Source organism: Leucoraja erinacea, chromosome 24 (genome assembly GCF_028641065.1).
Source record: "Leucoraja erinacea ecotype New England chromosome 24, Leri_hhj_1, whole genome shotgun sequence".
NCBI classification, from domain to species: domain Eukaryota; kingdom Metazoa; phylum Chordata; class Chondrichthyes; order Rajiformes; family Rajidae; genus Leucoraja; species Leucoraja erinaceus.
The window spans coordinates 18,247,013-18,272,173 of record NC_073400.1 but is presented as its reverse complement, the minus strand read 5'-3'; the positions used below and the strand labels follow the sequence as shown (position 1 = coordinate 18,272,173).

The 25,161-nt window shown below is 44.5% G+C and overlaps 1 protein-coding gene across 2 annotated transcripts in view; it reads right to left on the bottom strand.

Moving 5' to 3' along the window:
- LOC129708696 (copine-8-like) overlaps positions 1 to 25,161 on the bottom strand; it is a 268,617-nt gene that overhangs the window by 184,096 nt on the left and 59,360 nt on the right. For both annotated transcript variants that reach the window (XM_055654624.1, XM_055654623.1), the window contains exons 5-6: positions 22,010 to 22,049; positions 16,024 to 16,100 (exon numbers count right to left, since the gene is read on the bottom strand). In XM_055654624.1, coding sequence (XP_055510599.1) covers positions 16,024 to 16,100; positions 22,010 to 22,049 — 117 coding nt within the window. The remainder of the gene's footprint in view (positions 1 to 16,023; positions 16,101 to 22,009; positions 22,050 to 25,161) is intronic.

The following is a 25,161-nucleotide window of genomic DNA, read 5'->3' as shown; positions in this document are numbered from 1 at the left end:
TGTAGGTTAATTGACCCTCTGTAAACGGCCCCTCATGTGCAGGGAGTGGATGAGAAAGTGGGATAACATAGAACTGGTGCAAATCAGTAACAGATGGTCAGCATGGACGCAGTGGGCCGAAGGGCCTGTTTCCATGTTGCATCTCTAAAAGTAAATGAGACCATTTTCTCTTCTGTTCAAGCATGATATTGGTAGCACAGGAGTACACATTGTTAATGCAGCAACAAAGAATTTTTACAGTATTACCAATTACATCCAGCTCCTTATTTACATCAAGACTAAGACTCCAGGGCCCTATTTCTCCATTTTTAATGTCTGTGGTGCTCTTTGCAGACCTGTACTATACTTTTGGGACATTAACTACTGAATGCTCTAATAGTTATTAAGATTATTACGATAAGACGTGGAGAAACTCCATATTTCCTTGTTTGTTCACACATTTTACAGGCTGCAAATCGGTGCAAACGTGAGATAAAGCAACACACACAGTAGCCCAGAATGGAGTATTTTAGAGTTTAGAGATACAGCATGGAAACAGGCCCTTCAGCCTACTGAGTCCATGCCGACCATAGATCAACTGTACACTAGTTCTATGTTATCCCAGTTTCTCATCCATTCCCTAGATTGTGAGAGCAATTTACAGAGACCAACTAACCCGCAAACCTGCACCTCTTTGGGATGGGGGAGGAAACCAGAGCACCCGGAGAAAAGCTACACGGTCACATGGAGAACGTACAAACTCCGCAGAGAAAGGGCAGAATCAAACCCGGGTCTCCGGCACTACGAATCAGTGGCTCAACCAGTTGCGCCACTGTGCTGCCCAAAGTATGGTGTGTGTGTGTGTGTGCGCGTGCACGTGTGGTTGGGGCGTGTGCGCATGTGGTTGGGGCGTGTGCGCATGTGGTTGGTGTGTGTGTGTGGTTGGTGTGTGCATGTGTGCGCGGTTGGTGTGTGAGTGTGTGCGTGCGGTTGGTGTGTGCGTGCGGGGCATGCGTGGGGTTGGTGTGCGAGTGTGTGGTGTGTGCGTGAGTGAGTACGGTTGGCGTGTGGCGCGCGTGGTGTTGCCGCGCGTGTGCGGTTGCCCCGTGGCAAGCGCACGCTAATATATGATCAGATTAATCAGCATCTGGGGAGGGAATGGCAGGTGACGTTGCGGGTCAGGCTGATCTATCTTCCCCTCTTAATCCCATTCTCCTACCCTCTTTCCATAACCCCTGACAGCCACGCTAATCAAGAATCCATCAATCTCCACCTTAAAAGCGTCCATTGACTTGGCCTCCACAGCTTTCTATGGCAATGAATTTCACAGATTCACCACTGTTGTTTGTGTTTCGTGGCAACAGTATGACATGCTTACTCGATGCAACGTCCGCAGTTCTGCTTGGACGCACAGCACAGCTGACTGACTCAGAGGGCAGTAACCTCTTTATGCGGAGGTCCCCTGTGTGTGTGTCCCAGCTAGATTCCCCAAACCTCCCCGAGCATCTGCTGCCATCAGTACAGCAACTCCCGCACAAATGTAATATCATTTGTTCTCTGCGCCCACCTTGTCCCTCTCATCTTACAGCTGTGCCCTCTACTCTTTGGTATTTCAACCCTGAAAAATACATTCAGACTGTCCACTTTTCTTATGCCTCTCATAATTTTATGTACTTCTACTATCAAATCCGCCATAACCTCCAGTGTTCCTAAGAAAACAATCCAAATCTGTGCAACCTCTCCCTGGAGCTACTAACTGCTAATCCAGGTAATTCTGGTAAACCACTTCTGCACCCTTTCCAAAGCTTCCACATTCTTCCTGTATTGGGGTGACTAGAATTGTCCCCTGTGACACTGATGCCTTTAAATATATTAAATGTAAAGGTTTGAGCTTGCCTGCACAAAAACTCAGTTGGCTCTGCTAAGCAGACAGATATTTTGTTTAAATAAAAGACAAAATGCTGGAATAACTCAGCGGTCAGGCAGCATCTCCAGAGAACATGGATGGGCAACATTTTGGGTCGGGACCCTTCAGACTGATTGTGGTGGAACTGAGGATTTTAGATAGGCAGATGGTTGGACAAAGGCTAGAGATGAAAAGGCAAATGTAGTATAAATAAGGAAAATAGTTGAAGATTGTGAATATGGAGGAAGGAATGTGGATGGAAGGGAAACCAAATTGAGACCATTACAGTGCAGTTTTTTCACATCTGAAGTCGAAGAATGCTCAAAAACATAACTGCTAATTACAGAGAAATAATTAACCACAACAGCCTATCCAGATATTTTTAGTTAAATAATATTAGATCCCACTCCTACATAAAAAATGTCACAATTAATATAATTAATGTCACTATCATAATCCCAGGTGATAAACTGCAAATTGTTTTCAGCGAAATGATGTCATGATACATACAAAACCATGGCTCCTTAATTACAATTAAATCACTTGTCATTTCCGGTCGAATCACAAAGCAAAAATTACTCATTTGTGAGATTAATGCTGAAAGTCGTGTTCAATTTTAATCATTACAAAATGTGGAAAATAATCTCAATTCCAAGTCTCTGGTTCTTAAATACTTTAAATACTAACTCTTTATAATTTCGAACATATTGTTGGCAAAATGCATTGTTTTTTTGAACAAAAACCAGTGTTCAGTTTAGTTTAGAGATACAGCATGGAAACAGGCCCTTCAGCCCATCGAGTCACACCAACCGTCAGTAACCATTCACACCAGTTCTCATCCACTCCCTACACAGAGAGGTGGATTAACCTACAAATCCGCATGTCTTTGTGATGTGGGAGGAAACCAGAGCACCTGGAGGAAACCCACACAGTCACAGGGAGAATGTACAAACTCTGTGTAGACAGCTCCCGAGGTCAGGGGTCGAACCAGGGTCTCTGGCGCCATGAGGCAGCAACTCTACCAGATTGGTTTTATTCAGTCAAATCAGATCAATCCACACACAAGTACAGTCAAGTCGTACACGTACAACAAAAACATCAAAGATAAAAATACCAGAGTGCAGAATATGGTGTTACGGCATTGAAGCATCACAGTTACAGAGGGAAAAGTCCAACATTGCTGTGAGGCAGGCTGGAAGATCACGACTTCAACCAACACCGTTCAGAGGTCTGATAGCAGCGGGGAAGAAGCTGTTCTTGAATCTGGAGGTGTAGGAAAGAACTGCAAATGCTGGGTTAAACCGAAGATCGACCCAAAAGCTGGAGAAATTCAGCGGCAGCATCTCAGGAGAGAAGGAATGGATGAAGTTTCGGGTCGAGACCCTTCTTCAGACTGGTTAGGGATAAAGGGAATGAGAGGTATATACGATGATGTAGAGAGATAAAGAACAATAAATGATAGATATGCAGAAAATATCTAGCTCTCAAGCTTTTGTACCTTCTGCCTAAATGGAGAAGGGGGGGGGGGGGGGGGGGGGGAAGAAGAGTGTAGAATTAGTGTAAGAATTAATGCAGAATTAGTGTGAATAGGTAATTGATGGCCTGGGGAGGCTCAGGGCATTGAAGGGATTGTTTCCATGCTGTATCACTTTGACTGTCATACCCAACTTGCAAACAAATCCCCAAAGGTGAGCATTTACATTTATATCACCCACTATTGCTTCTTTCACTCAATTTCAAATTGTTCCTCATAATTTTCAAAACTCAAAACAATATTTCAGTTCATTATAACTTGGAACTGGATTTTGGAAAATTACACAGGAGGAGTTTCAGTCCACCCGACAGATAATTTTGTAAAACAGGTACGATCATTTGCTAATAAACAGATCAATGCAAATTACTAACCTGGCAGCAGCCCCACCCAGGTTAGTCATTTGTTGAAAATAACGATAAACCTTGAAAATAATGATAAACCTTGCAAAGATTCCTGATATGGAGTCTTGTCCATGCTGACCAAGTTGGCAGACTGGGCTAGTCCCATTTGCCTGCATTTGGCCCATAAACCCTTTTACTATCCTCAACTGCCTCCATCATCCTCAATGGCCATTTCATTTTTGGCAATCACCTTAATGGTACAGAGCACAGAGGATACAGAGAAGATTTACCAGGATGTTGCCAGGACTAGGGGGTCAGAGCTATAGGGACAGATTGAGTAAACTGGGATTGTATTCCTTAGAGCGCAGGAGGCTGAGGGGTGATCTGACAGAGCTGTATACGATCACATGGAGAATAGATCGGGTAGATGCCCAGAGTATGTGAATCGAGGACCGGAGGACATAGGTTTAAGGCGAGGGGGGGGGGGGGGGGGGAAAGATTTAATAGGAATTCGAGGGGCAACTTTCTCACACAAAGGATGGTGGGTGTACGGTACGAGATGCCAAAGGAGGCAGGGACTATCCCAACATATAAGAAACAGTTAGACATGTATCTGGATAGGACAGGTTTGCAGGAGTATGGACCAAACGCGGGCAGGTGGGACTAGTGTACATGGGGCATATGGGAAGGTGAGGGCAAGTTGGGCCGAAGTGCCTGTTTCCACACTGTATCACTCTGGCAATTTCATTGTTTTTATTCCCTCTCTAACTGTAATGCTGCAAGACTGCAAACTATAACCTGCACTCTCATATTTTTCTCTTTGCACTACGTGTAGTTGTGTGTGGCTTGATTGTACTCGCATATACTATTATTTGTATTAATTGGATAGCAATTCACTCTAAAGCTTTTCGTGACAATGACAAATCGATACCAGTATTCTGCATTCTAGACACTAACTTGCAAGGGAGAAAGGGAATTAGGGGTGAAAACAAAATCACACCAAGCAAAGCTTGAAATATATTTATGAGTAACAGTTTGTCATTTATCCCCAATGTCTCGTTGGGTTAAGTCAAGGGAGACATGGTTTCATTCTGTATTTTCCATTAAGTTCCTACATCAGTCACATAGTGCAATTATATTCACACCTTGATGTCTCTTATATATCACATCCAGTCTGCCTTGGTTCAGTAAACACCGTTCTTCTGTTTTAAGAGGCAATGATTTTAATCAGTACTGCAGAATTTTGAATTTTTTTATTAGGGTGTCATAGAGTGATATAGTGTGGAAACAGGCCCTTCGGCCCAACGTGCCCACACCGGCCAACAATGTCCCAGCTACACTAGCCCCACTTGCCTGCTCTGTGTCCATATCCCTCCAAACCTGTCCTATCCATGTCCCTGTCTAACTGTTTCTTAAACAATGGGATAGTCCCAGCCCTAACTACCTCCTGTGGCAGCCTGTTCCATACAGCCACCACATGATCACATGGCCGTCCGAAGGGGGGATGCGGAGGGTACGAATGCACCCCCCTTTTTTCCCCCTAGAGTAATAAAAAAATCAAGCTGCCAACCCCCACTGCCGTTCATGCCTGCCCAAAGAATTTAAGAATCTTCATGCCAGAATTTTAGAAAGGGGCATCTAGAGTTAGTGAACACTCTTGTTATCAATTTAGTTTAGTTTAGTTGAGAGATACAACGTGGAAATGGGCCCTTCGGCCTATTGAGCCCACGCTGACCATCGATCACCCGTACACTAATTCTATCCTAAACACTTGGGGCAAGTTACAATTTTACCAATGTCAATTAATCGACAAACATGTACATCTTCACAGTGTGGGCGGAAACCGGAGCTCCCGGAGAAAACCCATGCAGCCACAGAGAGAATGTGCAAACTCCACCCAGACAGCACCCGCAGTCAGGGTCAAATCAAGGTCTCTGAGGCTATATGGAAGTAACTCTACCACTGTGCCTCCTTTCTTCTCCACAAAGCCCTGCCGTGCACAACTAGAGAACACAATCTCCCATGTGGGTTGAGCTGGTACTTCCGTTGTCCAGTTCAGAAACTACCAGCATCTCGAGCCTACACAGTGCTCTTCCCTTTACAGGGACAAGCTTTGTCACAACTTAAATAGTGCAAATCCCTTAAACTATTATCCCCTTGCTGTGGCCTGCAGCCAATGACTGGCATGGTGAGCGGCAGCTGCTTTCCGTTACTTCAATAATCGGCCATGGAGCTGAAGCAACATAAGGAAGGTAATATCGCCTTGCGAGTCCTTGCCTAATTTCTCCAGCTACTGGAGTGATACAGAACAGAAAGAAGCCCTTTAGATTTTAGATACACACGTGGAAACAGGCCCTTTGGCCCACCAAGTCCACATCAACCAGTGATCACCCCGCACACTAGCACAATCCTACAAAGGGACAATTTACAGAAGCCAATTAACTTACAAATATGCACGTCTTTGGAGTGTGGGAGGAAACTGGAGAACCCAGAAAAAACCCACACTGTCACAGGGAGAATTAACAAACTCCGTACAGACAACTCTCATTGTCAGGATTGAACTTGCTTCTCAGGTGCAGAGAGGAAGCAACTCTACCACTGTGGCCAGACTCGTCCATACCTATCAAGATGCCCCATCTATCTTAGTCTCATTTGCCCACGTTTGGCCCAGATCCCATGAACCTTTCCTATGCATGTACCTGTCCAAGTGTCTTCTAAATGTTGTTATAGTACCTACCTCAACCACCGACCTGAAACGTCACCTCTCTTTTTACCCCAGAGATGCTGCCTGACCCGCTGAGTTGCTCCAGCATTTTGCATTTGTCTTTGATATAAACCAATGTCTGTATTACCTTGTTTCGCCTTCCTCTGGCTGCTGCAGAGTTTGCTACAACCTCACCCCACCTCTTCTCTCTCATTGCATTCCAACCAACATTTATATCTCAATCAATAACACATAGAAATCACCTATTTATTACTGATTGTTGTGTGTGTGAGTTTGGTAGACACTAATTGTAAGATGCATTTCACTCAAGCATAATCACCAACTTCATTTAAAAGTTACTTAAAGCTTTATGAGATTAGGAAAGTTATTTGCAGATATATACAATCTTTTTTTAAAAAATTAAAGCATGCTATTTCAACCTTCAAGATAATTGAAGTTTGAGGGTGTCAGCTGTTGAGCTGCTGCCTTACAACATCTGGTTCAATCCTGACCTCTGGTACTGTCTGTGTGGAGACTGCATGTTCTCCCTGTGAGCGCATGGGTTTCCTCTGGGTGCTTCGGTTTCCTCCCACATCCCAAAGACGGGCGGGTTTGTAGATTAATTGGCCCCCTGTAAAATTGCCCCTTAGTGTGTAGGGAACGGATGAGAAAGTGGGATAACATGGAGCTGTCTAGAACAGGTTGGCGTGGACTCGGTGGGCCGAAAGACCCGTTTCCATGCTGTATCTTTAATAATAATATAACCAATTCTAGAACTGGAAAGAATATTAATTCCTAAAGAAGGAAATAAATACACACAATTACAAGGACAATTTAAATATTGATGATTTAAAAAAATTAATATTCACGTCGCCTTTGTTTGCCTTCCCATGTAACTTGTTCTTTTTCTCTTTCTATCAATTTAAGTGTTGCAGCGTGTCTTGGTCTCTGCCTTTCTCTGTGCCTGCTTGTTATACATCGTGTATACTCTCACCTTCCTTCGTCAGTCTTTTAAGGTTTTCAATTTGCCGTGCTATTCTTTTTTCCTTTCTAATCTTTTCTGCCCTCGACACCCGCACTCGATTTCCTTGTAAATTAATTATTTTAGATTTCCAACTTGCTTCACTCTTCCCATCCAGCTCCTCTGCACTGTATTCAGTGTGCACTCACATTAGAGGGAGAGAGAGATTAGGTTGCAAAGCTTCTAGCCCGTTGCGATCCCGTAATTATGTGTCCAGCATTGCAAATTTCTAATATCAATCACTACAGACTCGGGAAAGCTGAACAATGAAGAGTCCAGGATGAAAAGCAGAGGAAAGGAAACGATGAAGCTAAAACCTTGGAGGAGATGGACAAGATTCAAAAGTCATAGACTCACAGCCATACAGCATGGCAACTGGCCCTTCCCTCCATCTTTCCCAGTTCGACCAACAAGTCCCATCTACACAAATCCCACCTGCCTATGTTTGGCCCATATCCCTCTAAACCTGTCCTATACATGTACCTGTCTAATTGTTTCTTAAACATTGCAATAGTACCTGCCTCAACTACCTTATTCCATTCCATACACACACCATCCTTTGTGTAAAAACGTTACTCCTCAGGATTAAATCATTAAACTACAGTATGCCCTCTGGTTCTTGATCCCCATACTCGGGGCAAAACACAGAGATTGTTTACCCGATCTGTTCCTCTCATTACTTTGTACACCTCTATAAGATCACCCTGCTTCCTCCTGTGCTCCAAGGAATAAAGTCCGAACTTGCTCAATCTCTCCCTTATAGCTCAGGCCCTCGAATCCTGGCAATGATATCCTCGTAAATCTTTTCTGCACACTTTCCAGCTTGAGTCTACTGAAAGGAGGGACATGTGAAATACTGCACTGGAAATTGTCACCAACCAGCACTGAGAGAGAACAAAGAACAAATCTTTCTTGCACAGATTATTTCGCTCTCCCAAATCAGTCCAGCTTTCAATTAAGGCATAATGGATGGAGACACAAGAGACTGCAGATGCCGTGCAATAGATAGGCAAAGCCCATGTTCGATTTAAGCTCTCATTTTGAGGTGATGGGAAGAGGAGAGCATGCCAAACGTCCCCGCCATGAAACAGTTTAAAGAAGGTTCTCTCCCCCCCTGAATCAGTCCCAACTCAAAATGTTACCTATCCATGTTCTCCAGAGATGCTGCCTGATCTATTGAGTTATCCCAGCACTAAAGTCTTTTTTTTCTTTAAGTTAGCAAGTCACTCACTCTCTCCCCCCCCCCCCCCCCCCCCCCCCCCCCCCACCTCAACACCCACTCCATTTAGGGGACTGTTTTCAAATCAACATCTCGTAGAAACTAGAACAGTACAGCACAGGAACAGGCCTTTCAGCCCACAATGTCTGTGCTGAACATGATGACAAGTTAAACTAATCAGATCCAGATCCCTCCATTCCCAGCATATCCACGTGCCTATCTAACAGCCTCAAGCACCACTGTCGTATCTGCTTCCGCAACCATCCCTGGCAGTGTGTTCCAGGCACTCACCATCCTCTGTGTAAGAAAACGTGCTCTGCACATCTCCTTTAAACTGTGTCTCTCCCACTTTAGAGCCATTCTGGCCAGCTTTGACATTTCCACCCTGGCAAAATGGTTCTAACTCTCTATGCTATCTATATGCCTCTCATAATTTTATATTCTTCCATCAGGTCTCCCCTCAACCTCAGAAATTTCAGAGAAAACAATCCATGTGTATCCAAGCTCTCCTTGTAGCTAAAACTCTCTAATCTAGGCAGCAATCTGGGAAATCTCTTCAGGACCGACTCCAAAGCCTCCAATTGAAGAGAATCTTTTAACTAATTTCAATTATGACGCAGCAGATACAATGGTTAAGGAAAAAAAAGACAATGTGTTTGAGAACTCAGCAGGACAAGCAGCCTATGTGGAGGGAAGGGGCAGACAAAGGTTCAGGTCAGGATCCTTCTTCACACTGATTGGACACAAGAAACTGCAGATGATGTCATCTTGAGCAAATCTTGATTAGTCTTTGGATGGACGCATAAGTGTATGAAGGAACTGCAGATACTGGTTTAAACCAAAGATAGACACAAAATGCTGGAGTAACTCAGTGGGACAGACAGCTTCTCTGGAGAGAAGGAATGAAGAAGGGCCTCGACCCGAAACATCACCCATTCCTTCTCTCCAGAGATGCTGCCTGTCCCACTGAGTTACTCCAGCATTTTGTGTTTTGCTCTCAAATTCCATCAGTCTCTCCATGGGAGTGAATTGGTCATTTTCCCTTTCCTCTGCAGAGTAAGAGCAACTACGGGAAGGATCGCTCACAAATGTACTATGTGACTCACTGTTCAAAGCATCCTCTTCTTGGAGCAACCCTTAGAATCCGCTCCCAGCACTAATGCAGACTAACACTAAGTAACACCAGGAGCATTTGACGTGAGAACAGTCCGCATTGCTTTTGAAATGTGTAATAATCCAGATACGGCACATTGTCCTAGAAACCGCAAGCAACTTACCTCCCAGTACACTCAATTTAACTGCTAAGCTTTACATGTCTATTTTGTAAACGTTGATAATGCTCTAATGTTCTCAAATTACTTTTATCCACCTTCATTTATTTTGTTCACATTGTACGAGACTATGCCACTCATAACTGCTCCTGCTTCTCTACAGGAAACCCGATGAGACAAAATTAGTGCACATTGAACAAGACAAACCTAGAGTCATAGAACAGTACATCAGTTCTAAACAGCCCCTTGGGCCCACTTTGTCCATGCTGACCAAATTGCCATACTGGGCTGGTCCCATTTGCCTGCATGGGATCCATAGCCTTCAAAACTCTTCCTACCCATACATCTGTCTAAATGCCTATCTGTTTATGCGGCTTCCTCTGGCAGCTCGTTCCAGATGTGGGCTACTTTCTGAGTGAGAAAGAAAGGGACATTTCCACTAGTGGGTGAGTCTAGGACCAGAGGCCCTAGCCTCAGAATAAAGGGATGTACATTTAGAAAGGAGATGAGGAGGAATTGTTTTTTTAGTTAGTGGATGGTGAATCTGTGGAATTCATTGCCACAGACGGCTGTGGAAGTCAATGGATATTTTTAAGGGGGACATTGACATATTCTTGATTAGTACAGGTGTCATGGGTTATAGGAAAAAGGCAGGAGAATGGGGTTGAGAGGGACATGCAGATCAGCCATGATTGAATGGCAGAGTAGATTTGATGGGCCGAATGGCCTAATTCTGCTCCTATACCTTATGAACATGACCTGAGGTTCCAAACCGCAAATATCTTTCGATATACCTTAATTGTATCCACTTTGATAGCTTACTCTGGCTGCTTGTTCCCGATACAGACTACTCTACGAGTGAAAAGGTTGTCCCCGAACTCCCCCTTTAATCTCTCCCCTCTCACCTTAAGCTTGCGTGCTTTAGTTTTAAAATCCTCTACCCTGGGAAAAAGACTGAGAGCGTTCATTTTATCCATGCCCCTCGTGATATTTGCTGATCAAGCAACGTTGCAAAATGATTACAGGAGAGGCCATTAACAGCATGAATTTAATTTTAATCAATTCTCTTTTAGCGTTTCGCAGGCACTGGTTTTATAAAAATGATTGATTGCTAATTTCTCATCTCCTCGTGAACCCTGAGGGTAATATTATAAATCGCTGAACAATACCAACGAGGACTGCTGGGGTGCATCTCAAAGAAGCATAAATTGTAGTGAATACTTCCCAACTATTAACAGGCACAGTACGATTGATGTTTAGAATGTGTGTGTTAATTAAGGCATGTGTTAGATATGCTGACTACTATCAAAGTAACGTGCAGAGATTATTCATGGGCACATTCATTAAACTGAGAAGAACCAAGATATATTTTGTATGCATTTTAAGCATGCACTAGATACCCTTTCATGATAGACGGGTCCCAACCCACATTTTACCCAGGGTAGGGGAGTCACAAACCAGAGGACATATGTTTAAGGTGAGAGGGGAAAGATTTAATAAGAATCTGAGGGGCAACTTTTTCCATTCAGAGGGTGGTGGGTGTATGGAATGAGCTGCCAGATGAGGAAGTTGAGGCAGATTCTATAACAACACTTTAAAGACACTTGGACAAGTCTAGGGATAGAAATGTTTAGAGGGATCTGGTCCAAACATGGGCAGCTGAGACTAGCTTAGACGGGGCATCTTGGTCGACATGGACAGGTTGTGCCAAAGGATTTGTTTCCGTGCTGCAAGACACTCGGACAGGTACGTGGATAGGAGAGGTTTAGGGGGATAAGGGCCAAAAGCGGGCAAATGGGACTAGCTTGCATAAGGCGTTTTGGTCAGCCTGGTCAAGTTGTGCCAATAGGCCTATGCTGTATGACTCTTAGACTATGACCTGTAACATTACCTGTCTATACCTGCCACAGATGCTGCCTGACCCGTTCCTCCAGCACTTTGCTCTTTGCTTAAGATTCAGGCATCTGCAGTTTCTAGTGTCTCCGTGGGAATGGATCAGTCATTTTCTGTTTCTATTTCAAAATATGGGCACGACAGGAAGATTTGCACATGAATATGTGATGTGACTTTACCTTTCAATCTATCCTTTTTAAAAAAAAATAATCTATTTGAATCCATTCCCAGCACTGTTGCATTCAGACAAAAAGCATAACGGGGACACCTGGAATCTGAGACATGCGTTTACCACAGATGACAAAATGGGAAGTGGTGGAATATTGAGACGGAGTTTTTTTCAGAATAAAACAAAATATAAAGCAAAAACTGTGCAAAAACTCTTTCACGCATTCTCAGTGCCTGTACATTCAATAATGTCATTGTATTGTGTTGACACCTATCTTTAAACAAAAGTCCCTTCAGTCTGAAGAAGGGTCCTGACCCACAACATCACCTATCCATGCCTGGCCCACTGAGTTAGTACAGAACTCGGCGACATTTTTCTTGCAAACTAGCATCTGCAATTCCACCTGCATCGAGGATGTGCTATCACCTGTCCAAATGTCAGAGATTTAGAATCCACTGCCATCATTATATACGCTATACTTGGTAAGTAAGTGTTAAATGCTATAGAGAAAGGGCAGAAAATTGGAAGAAGTGAAAAAAAAATCAAAATTCGGAATCTAACAAAATTGTGGAGATAGGCACAAGATGCTGGAGTAACTCAGCGGGTCAGGCAGCATCTCTAGAGAACCCTTGGCACAATGTGCAGTTCCGTATAAACTTCAAGATTCTCCTCCATGTCCACAAAGCCCTCAATGGGCTTGCCCCCACCTACATAAATAGTATTCTCACCCACCACTCCACCTCCAGGCCCCTCAGATCGGCCGACTTGGGGTTGCTGAATATCCCACGGTCTAGGCATAAGCTCAGGGGCGACCGCGCCTTTGCGGTTGCAGCCCCTAGACTGTGGAACAGCATCCCCTTTCTCACCAGAACTGCCCCCTCCATCGACTCTTTTAAGTCAAGACTAAAGACATCTATACTCCCAAGCCTTTCCTGACGTCCTCCAAGTGAGGGCTACATGAATATATGTATGTAATCTGTTTTGTTGTGCTATTCTTATAACAAATGTAAAGCACTTTGGCCAACGAGAGTTGTTTTTTAAAGGTGCTATACAAATAAATGTGACTTGACTTGACTTCTTCAGACTGAGAGTCAGGGGGGAGGGAAACTTGACTCTCAGTCTGGAAAAGGGCCTCGACCCGAAATGTCACCCATTCTTTCTCCCCAGAGATGCTGCCTGTCCCGCTAAGATACTCCAGCATTTTGTGCCCATCTTCGGTGTAAACCAGCATCTGCAGTTCCTTCCTAAACAAAATAGTGGAATGGATGTGGTTGTCTTTGTTGTTCGTTTGCTCGTGTGTCAGACGACCTATAGCTCACTGTTGGCTTCTGTCATCGTCAAATTTTTGTCTTTGTTGTGTTGAGTGAACACACAGACCCCTTTAAATTTCAGCTTCCACTTTTGTGACAAGTGCCTTCACTACATTTCCATTTCCCAACGGGAACATCCGATATATTCACAGATGAATGTGAACTGTCCCAAAATTAAAGACTCACAAAACAATTAAAAATTAAATAAAAGTCCAGCTTTGTCTGCCAAATATAATCGCGAAGACCATCTGTTGCCAGAACATTGCCAACTGCTTGCCCACCAGACCATGCCTCCAGTTCCAGCACCAGCTCTCCTGTAGGATTGTCGCTCGGTGATACACTGGGCAAGTGGAGGGAGACAACACCAGGACTTCATTGCCAGCAGTCAGTTCGTCCACCCTCACCTCGCCAGTTCTCAGACTGTTGATCCAGCACAACAGCACAGTAACAGAACAAAAACATGCTCGCGCATAAAACAGCATAAACACAATGGCGCAGCAGTAGAGTTGTTGCCTTACAGCGCCAGAGACCACGGTTTGATTCTGATTATACAGATCCTTGTACATTATACCTTCCGAAGAGTCCACCTATACTGGAAGCTGGACAATTTTATACCGAACAATATTTACATATACCGAGCCAATTAACCTACAAACCTGTGTTTAAGAAGGAACTGCAGATGCTGGAGAATCGAAGGTTACACAAAAAAGCTGGAGAAACTCAGCGGGTGCAGCAGCATCTATGGAGCAAAGGAAATAGGCAACGTTTCGGGCCGAAACCCTTCTTCAGACTGATCGGGGGCGGGGGTGGGCGGGGACAAGAAAGGAAAAAGGAGGAGGAGCCCAAAGGCTGGGGGATGGGAGGAGACAGCAGGGGGACTAGGGAAGGGGAGGAGACAGCAAGGACTAACAAAATTGGGAGAATTCGATGTTCATGCCCCCAGGATGCAGACTCCCCAAACGGAATACGAGGTGCTGTTCCTCCAATTTCCGGTGCTGCTCACTGTGGCCATGGAGGAGACCCAGGACAGAGAGGTCGGAGACGGAGTGGGAGGGGGAGTTGAAGTGCTGAGCCACCGGGAGGTCAGCTTGGTTATTGCGGACCGAGCGGATGTGTTCGGCGAAACGATCGCCCAACCTCCGCTCGGTCCGCAATAACCAAGCTGACCTCCCGGTGGCTCAGCACTTCAACTCCCCCTCCCCTAGTCCTCCCTGTCTCCTCCTGGCCCAGCCCCAGCCTTCGCACCTCATATTCCGTTTGGGGAGTCTGCATCCTGGGGGGCTGAACATCGAATTCTCCAATTTTGTTAGTCCTTGCTTCCTCCCCTTCCCTAGTGTCTCCTCCCATCCCCCAGCCTTCGGGCTACTCCTCCTTTTTCCCTTGTCCCCGCCCACCCCGCCCCCAATCAGTCTGAAGAAGGGTTTCGGCCCGAAACGTTGCCTATTTCCTTCGCTCCATAGATGCTGCTGCACCCGCTGAGTTTCTCCAGCTTTTTTGTGTAACCTACAAACCTGTACGTCTTTGGAGTATGGGAGGAAACCGAAGATCTCGGAGAAAACCCACGCAGATCACGGGGGGAACGTACAAACTCCATACAGACAGCACCCGTAGTCCTGTCTGTACAGAGTTTGTACATTCTCCCCGTGATCTGTGTGGGTTTCCTCCCACACTCCAAAGATGTATATGTTTGGAGGTTAATTGGCCTCTGTCAAATTGTCCCTATGTGTGCAGGATAGAACTAGTGTGCAGGTGATTGCAGGTCGGCGCAAACTCGGTGGGCCAAAGGGTTTGTTTCTGTGCTATATCTCTAAACTAAGCTACATAGGACCATAAAATGATAACACAAGAACAAAATTAGGCCATTTGGCCAAGCGAGTCTCCTCAGCCATTCCATCATGGCTGATCTATCTTTCCCTCTCAACCCTAATCTCCTACCTCCTCCCCATAACCTTTGACGCCCTTACTAATCAAGAACATATCAATATCTGCTTTAAAACTACCCAATGACAATGAATTCCACAGATTCACCACCCTCCGGTTAAAGAAATTCCTCTTCATCTCCATACTAAAGTTATGTCCTTTTATTCTGAGACTGTGCCCTCTGGTCCTAGACTCTCCCACTAGTGGACACATCCTCTCCACATACACTCTATCTGGGCCTATAATAACGCAGCACAGATACAGGGAACTGAACCATCCCCTCACCAGCTATCCCATGCGATCCTGATCTCCCATCTACCTCATCGGAGACCCTCGGACTATCTTTAATCGGACTTCAATGTTATACCTTGCACTAAACATTATTCCCTTTATCCTATATCTGCACACTCTAGACGACATGTGTGTAATCATGTATCAGCCTTTTCTTTGACTGGATAACATGCAAACAAAAGCTTTTCACTGTACCTACATATATGTGACAATGATTAACCAAACCAATCCAAACACTTTTCAGATAAGGCTCTTCAATCAGTCAGTGAACAAACAGTGAACAAACCCATACTCCAGCTCAATTATATTGTTGATCATATTTTGTGATTCTCTTTACTTATTTCAATCTTTTTCTCTTCTCCACATTTCTACACAACGCACCCCTTTCAAATCCAACACAAAACACAAATCCACACTGTGTCTCTGTGTCTTAAGAGCATTCATCACAAACCATATTCCACTTACGTTAATGATTTCTCCAATCGACTTCCTGGTGAGCCGACAATCTCCCCCAGGGTGCAGAAAATCTGTCCCAGAAAGTCCTGGAAAGGAAAATGAAAATGATGTTGCACACGCCATCTACACACATGCAATCATGAACACACACGCAAGCCGGTACAAGTGGTATGAATGACACTTTACTGGCACACGTGACATGTCACAGTGAAATTCTTTGTTTTGCGTACCATCCACAAAGTATGCAAAGAGTCACCACGTATAGGACGACGACAAAGTCACAAAGTGATAACATAGTCCCTCTTTGTTCTCTCGGCAGCCCCCCTATGCTGGGTCCCTCCTTGTTCGGCTGATCAATGTCAATGACCACTGACAGGATAAAGTACGCAGCCCCATTGTTGGAGGATTTGTGGACCATGAAGTGAGGGTAAGGCAGATGGTGGGCAAAGGTATTACAGCGTTTGATGGCACTGGGCCTGTACTCACTGGAATTTAGATGGATGAGGGGGGGACCTCGTTGAAACTTACCGAAGAGTGAAAGGCCTGGATAGAGTGGATGTTTCCACTAGTGGGAGAGTTCCTGTCAGATGCCACAGCCTCAGAATAAAATAAAGCATCTTTAGCAAGGAGATGAGGAGGAATTTGTTTAGTTAGTGTGGTGAGTGTGTAATTCATTGTTGCAGAGGGCTGTGGAGGCCATCAATAGATATATTTAAGGCAGATATGGGATTATGGGGAGAAGGCAGGAGAATGGGGTTGAGAGAGAAAGATTATAGCCATGATCGAATGGCAGAGTAGACTTGATGGGCCAAATTCTGTTCATTGAACTTATGAACATAGAACAGTGCAGCAGAGGAACAGGCCCTTCGGCCCACAATGTCTGTGTTGAACATGATGCCAAGTTAAACCAATCTCCTCTGTTCTTAATGCCCCACAGCCTGCCTGTTTGGAAGCATCCTCTGCAATGACTTCCTGCACTTTTTCATTGATAAGGTTGTTACCATAAGGGCTCTCATTTCAGCTGCTGCCTCTGACCCCTCTGATTCTGTCCCATGCTTGGTGGTATTTGATAAGTTTGTGCCTGTGACATTGTCGCTTTTAGAGGATGTGGTTAGCCATATTAAGCCATCAGGTTCCCCTTGTGATGCTGTCCCTCCTCATCTTTTTAAAGAGGTTTTCCCCAGTATAGAGCAGTCAGTTCTTGCCATTATTAACAGCAGTCTGTGTTCTGGAGTTGTCCCCGTAAGTTTTAAACATGCAGTAGTGCAACCCCTGCTTAAGAAACCTGGCCTGGATCAAACTGTATTGGCCAATTTTAGGCCCATCTCCAAGTTGCCTTTTATCTCTAAAATCTTGGAGAAAGTTGTTTATGCTCAGTTAAAACCTTTCCTGGACGAGCATAATAGAAACATAGAAACATAGAAATTAGGTGCAGGAGTAGGCCATTCGGCCCTTCGAGCCTGCACCGCTATTTAATATGATCATGGCTGATCATCCAACTCAGTATCCCGTACCTGCCTTCTCTCCATATCCTCTGATCCCCTTGGCCACAAGGGCCACATCTAACTCCCTCTTAAATATAGCCAATGAATATTCGGGAGGTTTTCCAGTCTGGGTTTAAAACTATGCATAGCACAGAGTCAGCATTGCTAAGGGTCTTTAATGACATCCTCCTAGCTAATGATTCTGGTGATTATGTGATTCTTGTCCTGCTGGACCTATCTGCTGCCTTTGATACAGTGGATCATGATATTTTAGTATCTCGGTTACAGCACCTAGTGGGCATTTGTGGTAGTGCCCTGGAATGGTTCAGATCTTATCTGGCAGACAGAACTATGTGTGTAAGCCTTGCTGGTTCTGAATCCTCCTCCGCTCCTCTGTCATATGGGGTTCCACAGGGCTCAATTTTAGGGCCCCTGCTTTTCTCACTGTACTTACTTCCTCTGGGTTCCATTCTTAGAAAGCATGGCATCTCTTTTCATTGTTATGCTGATGATAGTCAGATATATGTGCCGCTGAAGAAGAAAGATGCTTTCTCAGTCAAACCACTTCTGTTATGTCTTGATGACATTAAATCCTGGATGGCCCTAAACTTTTTAAATTTTAATGAAAAGAAAACAGAAGTGATAGTGTTTGGTCCCAATGGCTCCCATGAACCTCCCCCTGTTGACTTGGGTCCCTTGGCACTGTATGTGAAGCCAACAGTTTTAAACTTGGGTTTTAAGATGGACAGTGATTTTAAATTAGATCGTCAAATAGGCGCGGTAGTTAAGTCCAGCTTCTTTCATTTAAGGCAGCTGGCAAAGGTGAAGCCCATTCTTGAACGACAGCATTTTGAAACAGTAATCCATGCCTTCATCACGTCTCGGCTGGATTACTGTAACGCACTTTATTTTGGAGTTAGCCAATCTTCCCTTGCACGTCTCCAGTTGGTTCAGGATGCTGCTGCTCGCCTTTTAACTGGAACACGTAAGAGGGAGCACATAACGCCTATTCTGGCCTCCCTCCACTGGCTGCCTGTGTACTTTAGAGTTCATTATAAGATTCTTTTATTTGTTTTTAAATCTTTAAATGGTCTCGCCCCGCCTTACCTCTCCGAGCTGCTTCATCCCTACGATCCTGCTCGGTGCCTCAGGTCAGCTGATCAGCTGCTCCTGGAGGTACCGAGGTCAAAGCGGAAGCTCAGAGGGGATAGAGCCTTCTCTGTTGCTGCTCCGACATTCTGGAACACTCTACCTTTGCACATTAGACAGGCCCCTTCACTGTCCATTTTCAAAACTAGTCTTAAAACCCTTTTCTATTCCTTGGCTTTCAACTCTGCATGAGACTATGCTCTTGTTTTAGTGTTTCTATTGTTTTTTTTATTGTTTTTACTGTCTTTTAATGTTTTTATTGTTTTGTTTTATGTTTATGATTAGTCATGTACAGCACTTTGTTGCAACAGTGGTTGTTTTTAAAGTTCAGTTCAGTTCCTCTGCCTGGCACAGTGCCATCAAAAGCTCTAATACCCCCTAATCTCATTTAAACTGATCTCATCTGCCTGTATATGATCCATATCCCTCTATTCCTTGCACTTCCATGTGCCTATCTAAAACCCTCTTAAACACCACTATCGTATCTGCCTCCACCACCACCCCTGGCAGTGCGTTCCAGCCCCCACCACCCTTTGTGTAAAAGAAAAACATGCCCTGCACAATTCTATTAAACGTTCTCCATCATCTTATAGCTAATTACTCTAGTGTTGGACATTTCCACCTTGGAGAAAAAAGGTTCTGATTGTCTACCCTATCTATGTCTCCCATAATTTTAGATACTTTCGTACTTTCTACTCTTTCTCTTTCTCTCTCTCTCTTTTTTTACTTCTTTTCCTCACTTTCTCTCTTTCTTCCTTTTTCTTTTTCACACACTATACATCCCATGTTTTTCTATTCCCTATTACCTAGTCTCCCTTTCTCTCTTTCATTAAAAAAAAAATTAAAAAATGAAGCTGTACATAAAATGGAACATGCCAATATATATTTGGCACCTAAAAAAAAGATGCCACATTATTGTACTTCTAATAAATAAATTATTTAAAAAAAAACCTATAATAATTTTAAATACTGTTTATTGCCTGAAATTACAATGAAAACACAAAGTACCTGTGCTATAACTCCAGGATAAGCACTCAGTGAAGAAAACCAAGCCCAAAGGTAAAATATTATCTGATTATCTAACTAAATATACCAATTTACAATAAACTACTCCATATGCAAAAATATTAATTCGCTCTTTAAAAAAAGCCTAGTACTGTAGATGCAAGTATATCACTGGGGTGATGCAAGCATATCAAGTGGGTACCTCCCTTCATGGTGATATTTATCAAATTACTTGAAAGATTATTCTTTAAATTGATGCCTTACTTATTATTGATATGTCTGCTTGCACGTCTGCTTGCACCCTCAGTCTTTGTTCCTAATTTCTACTCAGTGGCAAATTGGATGAAAAATGCACTCAATGGCGCAAATTGGATGAAAAATGCACTCAATGGCGCTTGCTTAACAATTTAGTAATCTTCCGAATCACTCTTTCAGTATTTCTCCCTGTCTCTTCCCGTTACCCTCCTGCATGTGGGGACAGCAGAGCTTTAACTGCACCAGACTGTTTTGTTTAGTTTAGTTTAGAGATACAGCATGGAGACAGGCCCTTCAGCCCACCGAGTCCATGCCACCCAGTGATCCCCGTACACTAGCACTATCCTACGCACTGGGGACAATTTTTACCAAACCCAATTAAGCTACAAACCTGGATGTCTTTTGAGTGCGGGAGGAAGCCGGAGTAAACCCAAGCGGTCACGGGGAGAACGTACAAGCCCTGTACGGGCAGCACCCGTGGATAGGGTTGAACCTGGGGTTATGGTACTGGAAGGCAGCAACTCTACCACTGCGCCACCGTGCTGTCCCGTGAATAATGAGATTTAAGCTGGATCTCTGGAGCAACATTTACACTCAGAGGGTAGCCCAATTCTAGAATGAGTTGCCAGAAGAAGCTGTTGAAATGGCAACGACATTTAAAGACATTCGGGGAGATATACAGATAGGCAGCATTTAGAGGACAATGGGTCAAATGTAGGCAAACGGAACTAGCCCAGTTTGACAGCTTGTTCAGCTTGAATGGGACATATAGAGATATTTAATCACAAATTGTACAGAAATAGAACATAGAACAGTTTAGCACAGGAACAGGCCCTTCCCCACCACCTTCATTCCTTCCTCTGGCTTCACAATTCACAACTCTTCAATCAGTTTGTCTCACACCTTCTCTCTTTGTACAACTATCAGCCCATCCAAAACACATCTTGCCTGTGTTCACTGATTAATTGCCACGCTTTGCACGACTATCTTAACTCTTCCCTCCTCCTTCCCCATCCCTGTACAATCTGCCTGAAGAAGGTTCCCGACACATCAAGCAAGCTTACAGAGACTTAAAGTAGCTAATAATGATGCCATGAGAATATTACTTAAGAGACTGAGATGGTGTAGTGTAAGTGAAATGTTTGTGACTGCAGGAGTCAATACTTTACAAACTTTCAGAAAATCCTATGTATAAATTTATTTGCCGGATTAATGACTCTGAAAATGAAATCATCTTGGCCTTTTCAAACAAAGGTCATAAGGTTTAGCACTACACGCTACCAATCCCAGCTGTGGAGACATTGGTATAGTTGTCTCGTTGTAGGACTAATTTTTTTAATTCTTGATCTTAAACCATGTATTGTGCTTGTATGCAATTTATTCTATGTAATGCCCTGTCTTTTATCTGAACCTTGAGTGTAATAAAAAGCAAGTAAGTAAATTAAGTATCTATATTCTCCAGAGATGCTGCCGGACTCGCTGAGTTAAAGCTCTTGTCCCACTTCCCCGAGTTTACTCACAAATTCTCCCGAGTTTTCCCCTCGATTCAAACTCGGGGAATGTCCGTAGCGAGACTGTAGATATTTCGTAGCGGCTCGTAATGCCAGCCGTAGGTACTCGGGGCATCAGGTAAGTCGGGACGTGTTTTCAGCATGTTGTAAAATGCCCACGAGTAAAAAAAAAAAAAATAGCCCCTAGTACCTACGGCTGGCTATTACCGTAATTCTCCGAGTTTGAATCAAGAGGAAAACTCGGGAGAATGCGTAGTAACTCAAAAAAGTGGGATAGGGGTTTTACTCCAGCACTTTGTGTCTTCTCATTCTTTGTTCCACAATATCCGTTCTGAACATGATGCCATTAAACTGATCTCCTCTGCCTGCACGTGATCCATATCCCTCCATTCCTGCATACGCTTGTGCCCATCTGAAAGCCTTTTAAACGCCACTAACATGTCTGCCTCCACCACTACCCCTGGAGCCAAGTTCCAGACACCCACCACATGTTCTGCTATCTGATAGAACTTCTCTGCCTTGAGGTTCAATGTTAATAAAAGTTAAATTGAAGGAACAACACTCAAAAATAGACACAAAAATAACACTTACATGTTTAGATAAATCCAGGCTTTTGGAATCCACATCATACCTAAAAAAAAGAACGGAAACAGTTATTTTATTCTAATATTAAATTAAATCTTCAATTATATTAATAAATAAAAAGAAAAAGTGAAACCCCACGCCAAACGCTCCAATGCCTTTCGATGTAATATAAACCATATAACCATATAACAATTACAGCACGGAAACAGGCCATCTCGACCCTTCTAGTCCGTGCCGAACACATAATCTCCCCTAGTCCCATATACCTGCGCTCAGACCATAACCCTCCATTCCCTTCCCATCCATATAACTATCCAATTTATTTTTAAATGATAAAAATGAACCTGCCTCCACCACCTTCACTGGAAGCTCATTCCACACAGCTACCACTATCTGAGTAAAGAAGTTCCCCCTCATGTTACCCCTAAACTTCAGTCCCTTAATTCTCATGTCATGTCCCCTTGTTTGAATCTTCCCTACTCTCAGTGGGAAAAGCTTTTCCACGTCAACTCTGTCTATCCCTCTCATCATTTTAAAAACCTCTATCAAGTCCCCCCTTAACCTTCTGCGCTCCAAAGAATAAAGCCCTAACTTGTTCAACCTTTCTCTGTAACTTAGTTGCTGAAACCCAGGCAACATTCTAGTAAATCTCCTCTGTACTGTCTCTATTTTGTTGACATCCTTCCTATAATTAGGCGACCCAAAATTGTACACCATACTCCAGAATTGGCCTCACCAATGCCTTGTACAATTTTAACATTACATCCCAACTTCTATACTCAATGCTCTGATTTATAAAGGCCAGCACACCAAAAGCTTTCTTTACCACCCTATCTACATGAGATTCCACTTTCAGGGAACTGTGCACAGTTATTCCCAGATCCCTCTGTTCACCTACATTCTTCAATTCCCTACCATTTACCATGTACGTCCTATTTTGATTTGTCCTGCCAAGATGTAGCACCTGTAATCTTGAGATTAGAAAAAAATCTTTGCATTTATGCAGTGATATCACCCATTCACACTAGTTTTATGCTATCCCACTTTCTCATCCACTCTCTACATACTAGGGGCAATGAACAGAGGCCAATTAATCTTCAAACTCGTACATCTTTAGAATGTGGGAGGAAACCAGAGCACCCAGAGAAAACCCATGCGGTCACAGGGAGAACATGCAAGCTCCACTTAGAGACAGCACCCGAAGTCAGGATGGAACCCAAGTCTCCGGTATTGTGAGGCAGCAGCTCTACCCACTGCACCACTGTGCCGCCCTGTATTTCAAAGTATTTTATTTTGGGTCTCGACCCAAAACACTATCCATCCATTTCTCTCTGCAGCTTGCCTGGCCCACCGAGCTCCTCCAGCACTTTGTGTAATTTTATTTCAATTTAAATATATCACCCCATCGTATTGTAAAGTATCTAGGTGCCAATTCTTTGCACCACATGCTCCCACAATGTGATATGACCAGGTATTTTGTTTCTTGAGAAGCGATGATTGAGCGATCAAACATTGGCACATGGGCTGATATAACACCCCTTCTCTGAAACACTGCCAATGGAGTTACAGTTTAACACCTCATCTGAATACTGTAATCTTTAACAGCGCAGCAATTCTCTCAAACCACACCAGGACCACAGCCAAGATTTTTTTGCTCAAATCTCTGGTTTTGCATTTCAAACTATTTATAGACCATAGAATAGTCCAGCACAGGGACAGGTACTTCAGCCCACAATGTTCATGCCAAACGTAATCCCAAGACCAACTAATACCTGCTCTGCCTGTAGATATGATGAGTGTTTGACAGCACTGGGCCTGTCCTCGCTGGAGTTTAGATGAATGAGGGGGAACCCAATTGAAATATACAGAATAGTGAAATGCTTGGATAAAGTCGATGTAGAGAGAATGTTTCCACATGGGAGAGTCTAGGACTAGAGGCCATAGCCTCAGAATTAAAGGACATTAAATTAAAGGAGCGAGGAGGGGAGCGGGGAGGAGCGAAAGAGGGGCCGGAGATGAGCGAGAGTGTGGAGCCAGCGAGGGGCTGGTGAGGAGCGTGGGGGTTGGGGGGGGAGTGAGGTGTGGGGGGGGGGGGGGGGGGTGGGGGGGCCGAAAAGGGCTGTGTGTTGGGGGGGGGGGGGGGGGGGAATTTGTGGGGGGGGCGGGGGGCACCAGGGGCACAAAGGGGAACTTTGGGGCGGGGCACTGAGGAGGGACCGTGGGGGGGGGGGGGAGAGGGGGGGGGGGGGGGGGGGGGGGAGGGGGGGGGGGTGTGGCAGGAGTAGAGAGGGGCGGTGAGCAGGGAAGTTGGGCTGTCAGAAGCTCCCGCCAAGCACTACAGAGCCAATCAAGAGAGGACCCAGCAGCGGGTGGCCGTGGATGGGCCCACGGTGGGGACCGGAGATCGGACGAGTACGTGCTGCAAAGAGGGACCCGGCGTGGGAGTGCGGGCGCTGAAAACAAAGAGGGACATTGGAGACCGACATTAATACTTTTGTAACATTGTCGGCACTCCATATGTCGCGACGCTTTGTGTAGGAAGGAACTGCAGAACGTTGGAGTAACTCAGCCGGAGGCAGCATCTCTGGAGAGAAGGAATGGGTGACATTTCAGGTCGAGACCCTTCTTGCATACCTTGTGCATGGTGTCCAAAACAATTTCACCGTGACATGCCACATGGGATAATAAAGTATCATTCAATCAATGTTCAACAGTGGAAGGGCCCAATTTAAAGAAAACTCGGACAGGTACATGGATGGGAAAGATTGGGCTGGATATAGGCCATTGGTCCTTTATTTCACATGTACCGAGGTACAGCAAAATTATTATTTACATAGTTCAGTAAAAGTATTACAATACATAAACACATCTTAGATTAAGTCCAAGTGTATAGGAGTAGCACACTGAGACAGTCGGCAGATTCAGCTCCATTTTCAACTCCCAGTTGTTATAGGTGTAGAGATCGTAACCTGGCCACAAGGGCCCATTCACCTGGTGGCGTTGCAGGGTTGGCCTGACCAAGCATGGCCGTTTGTGTCCTCCAGTGCTGCTCCATCAGGTCTCCTGGAGCGGAGCCCCAAACAGCCGAGCACTAGGCTGCTGCAGGGCGTCCAGTGGCCCACTCCACCGTCATCCTGACCTGGATCTGCACCTCTGCC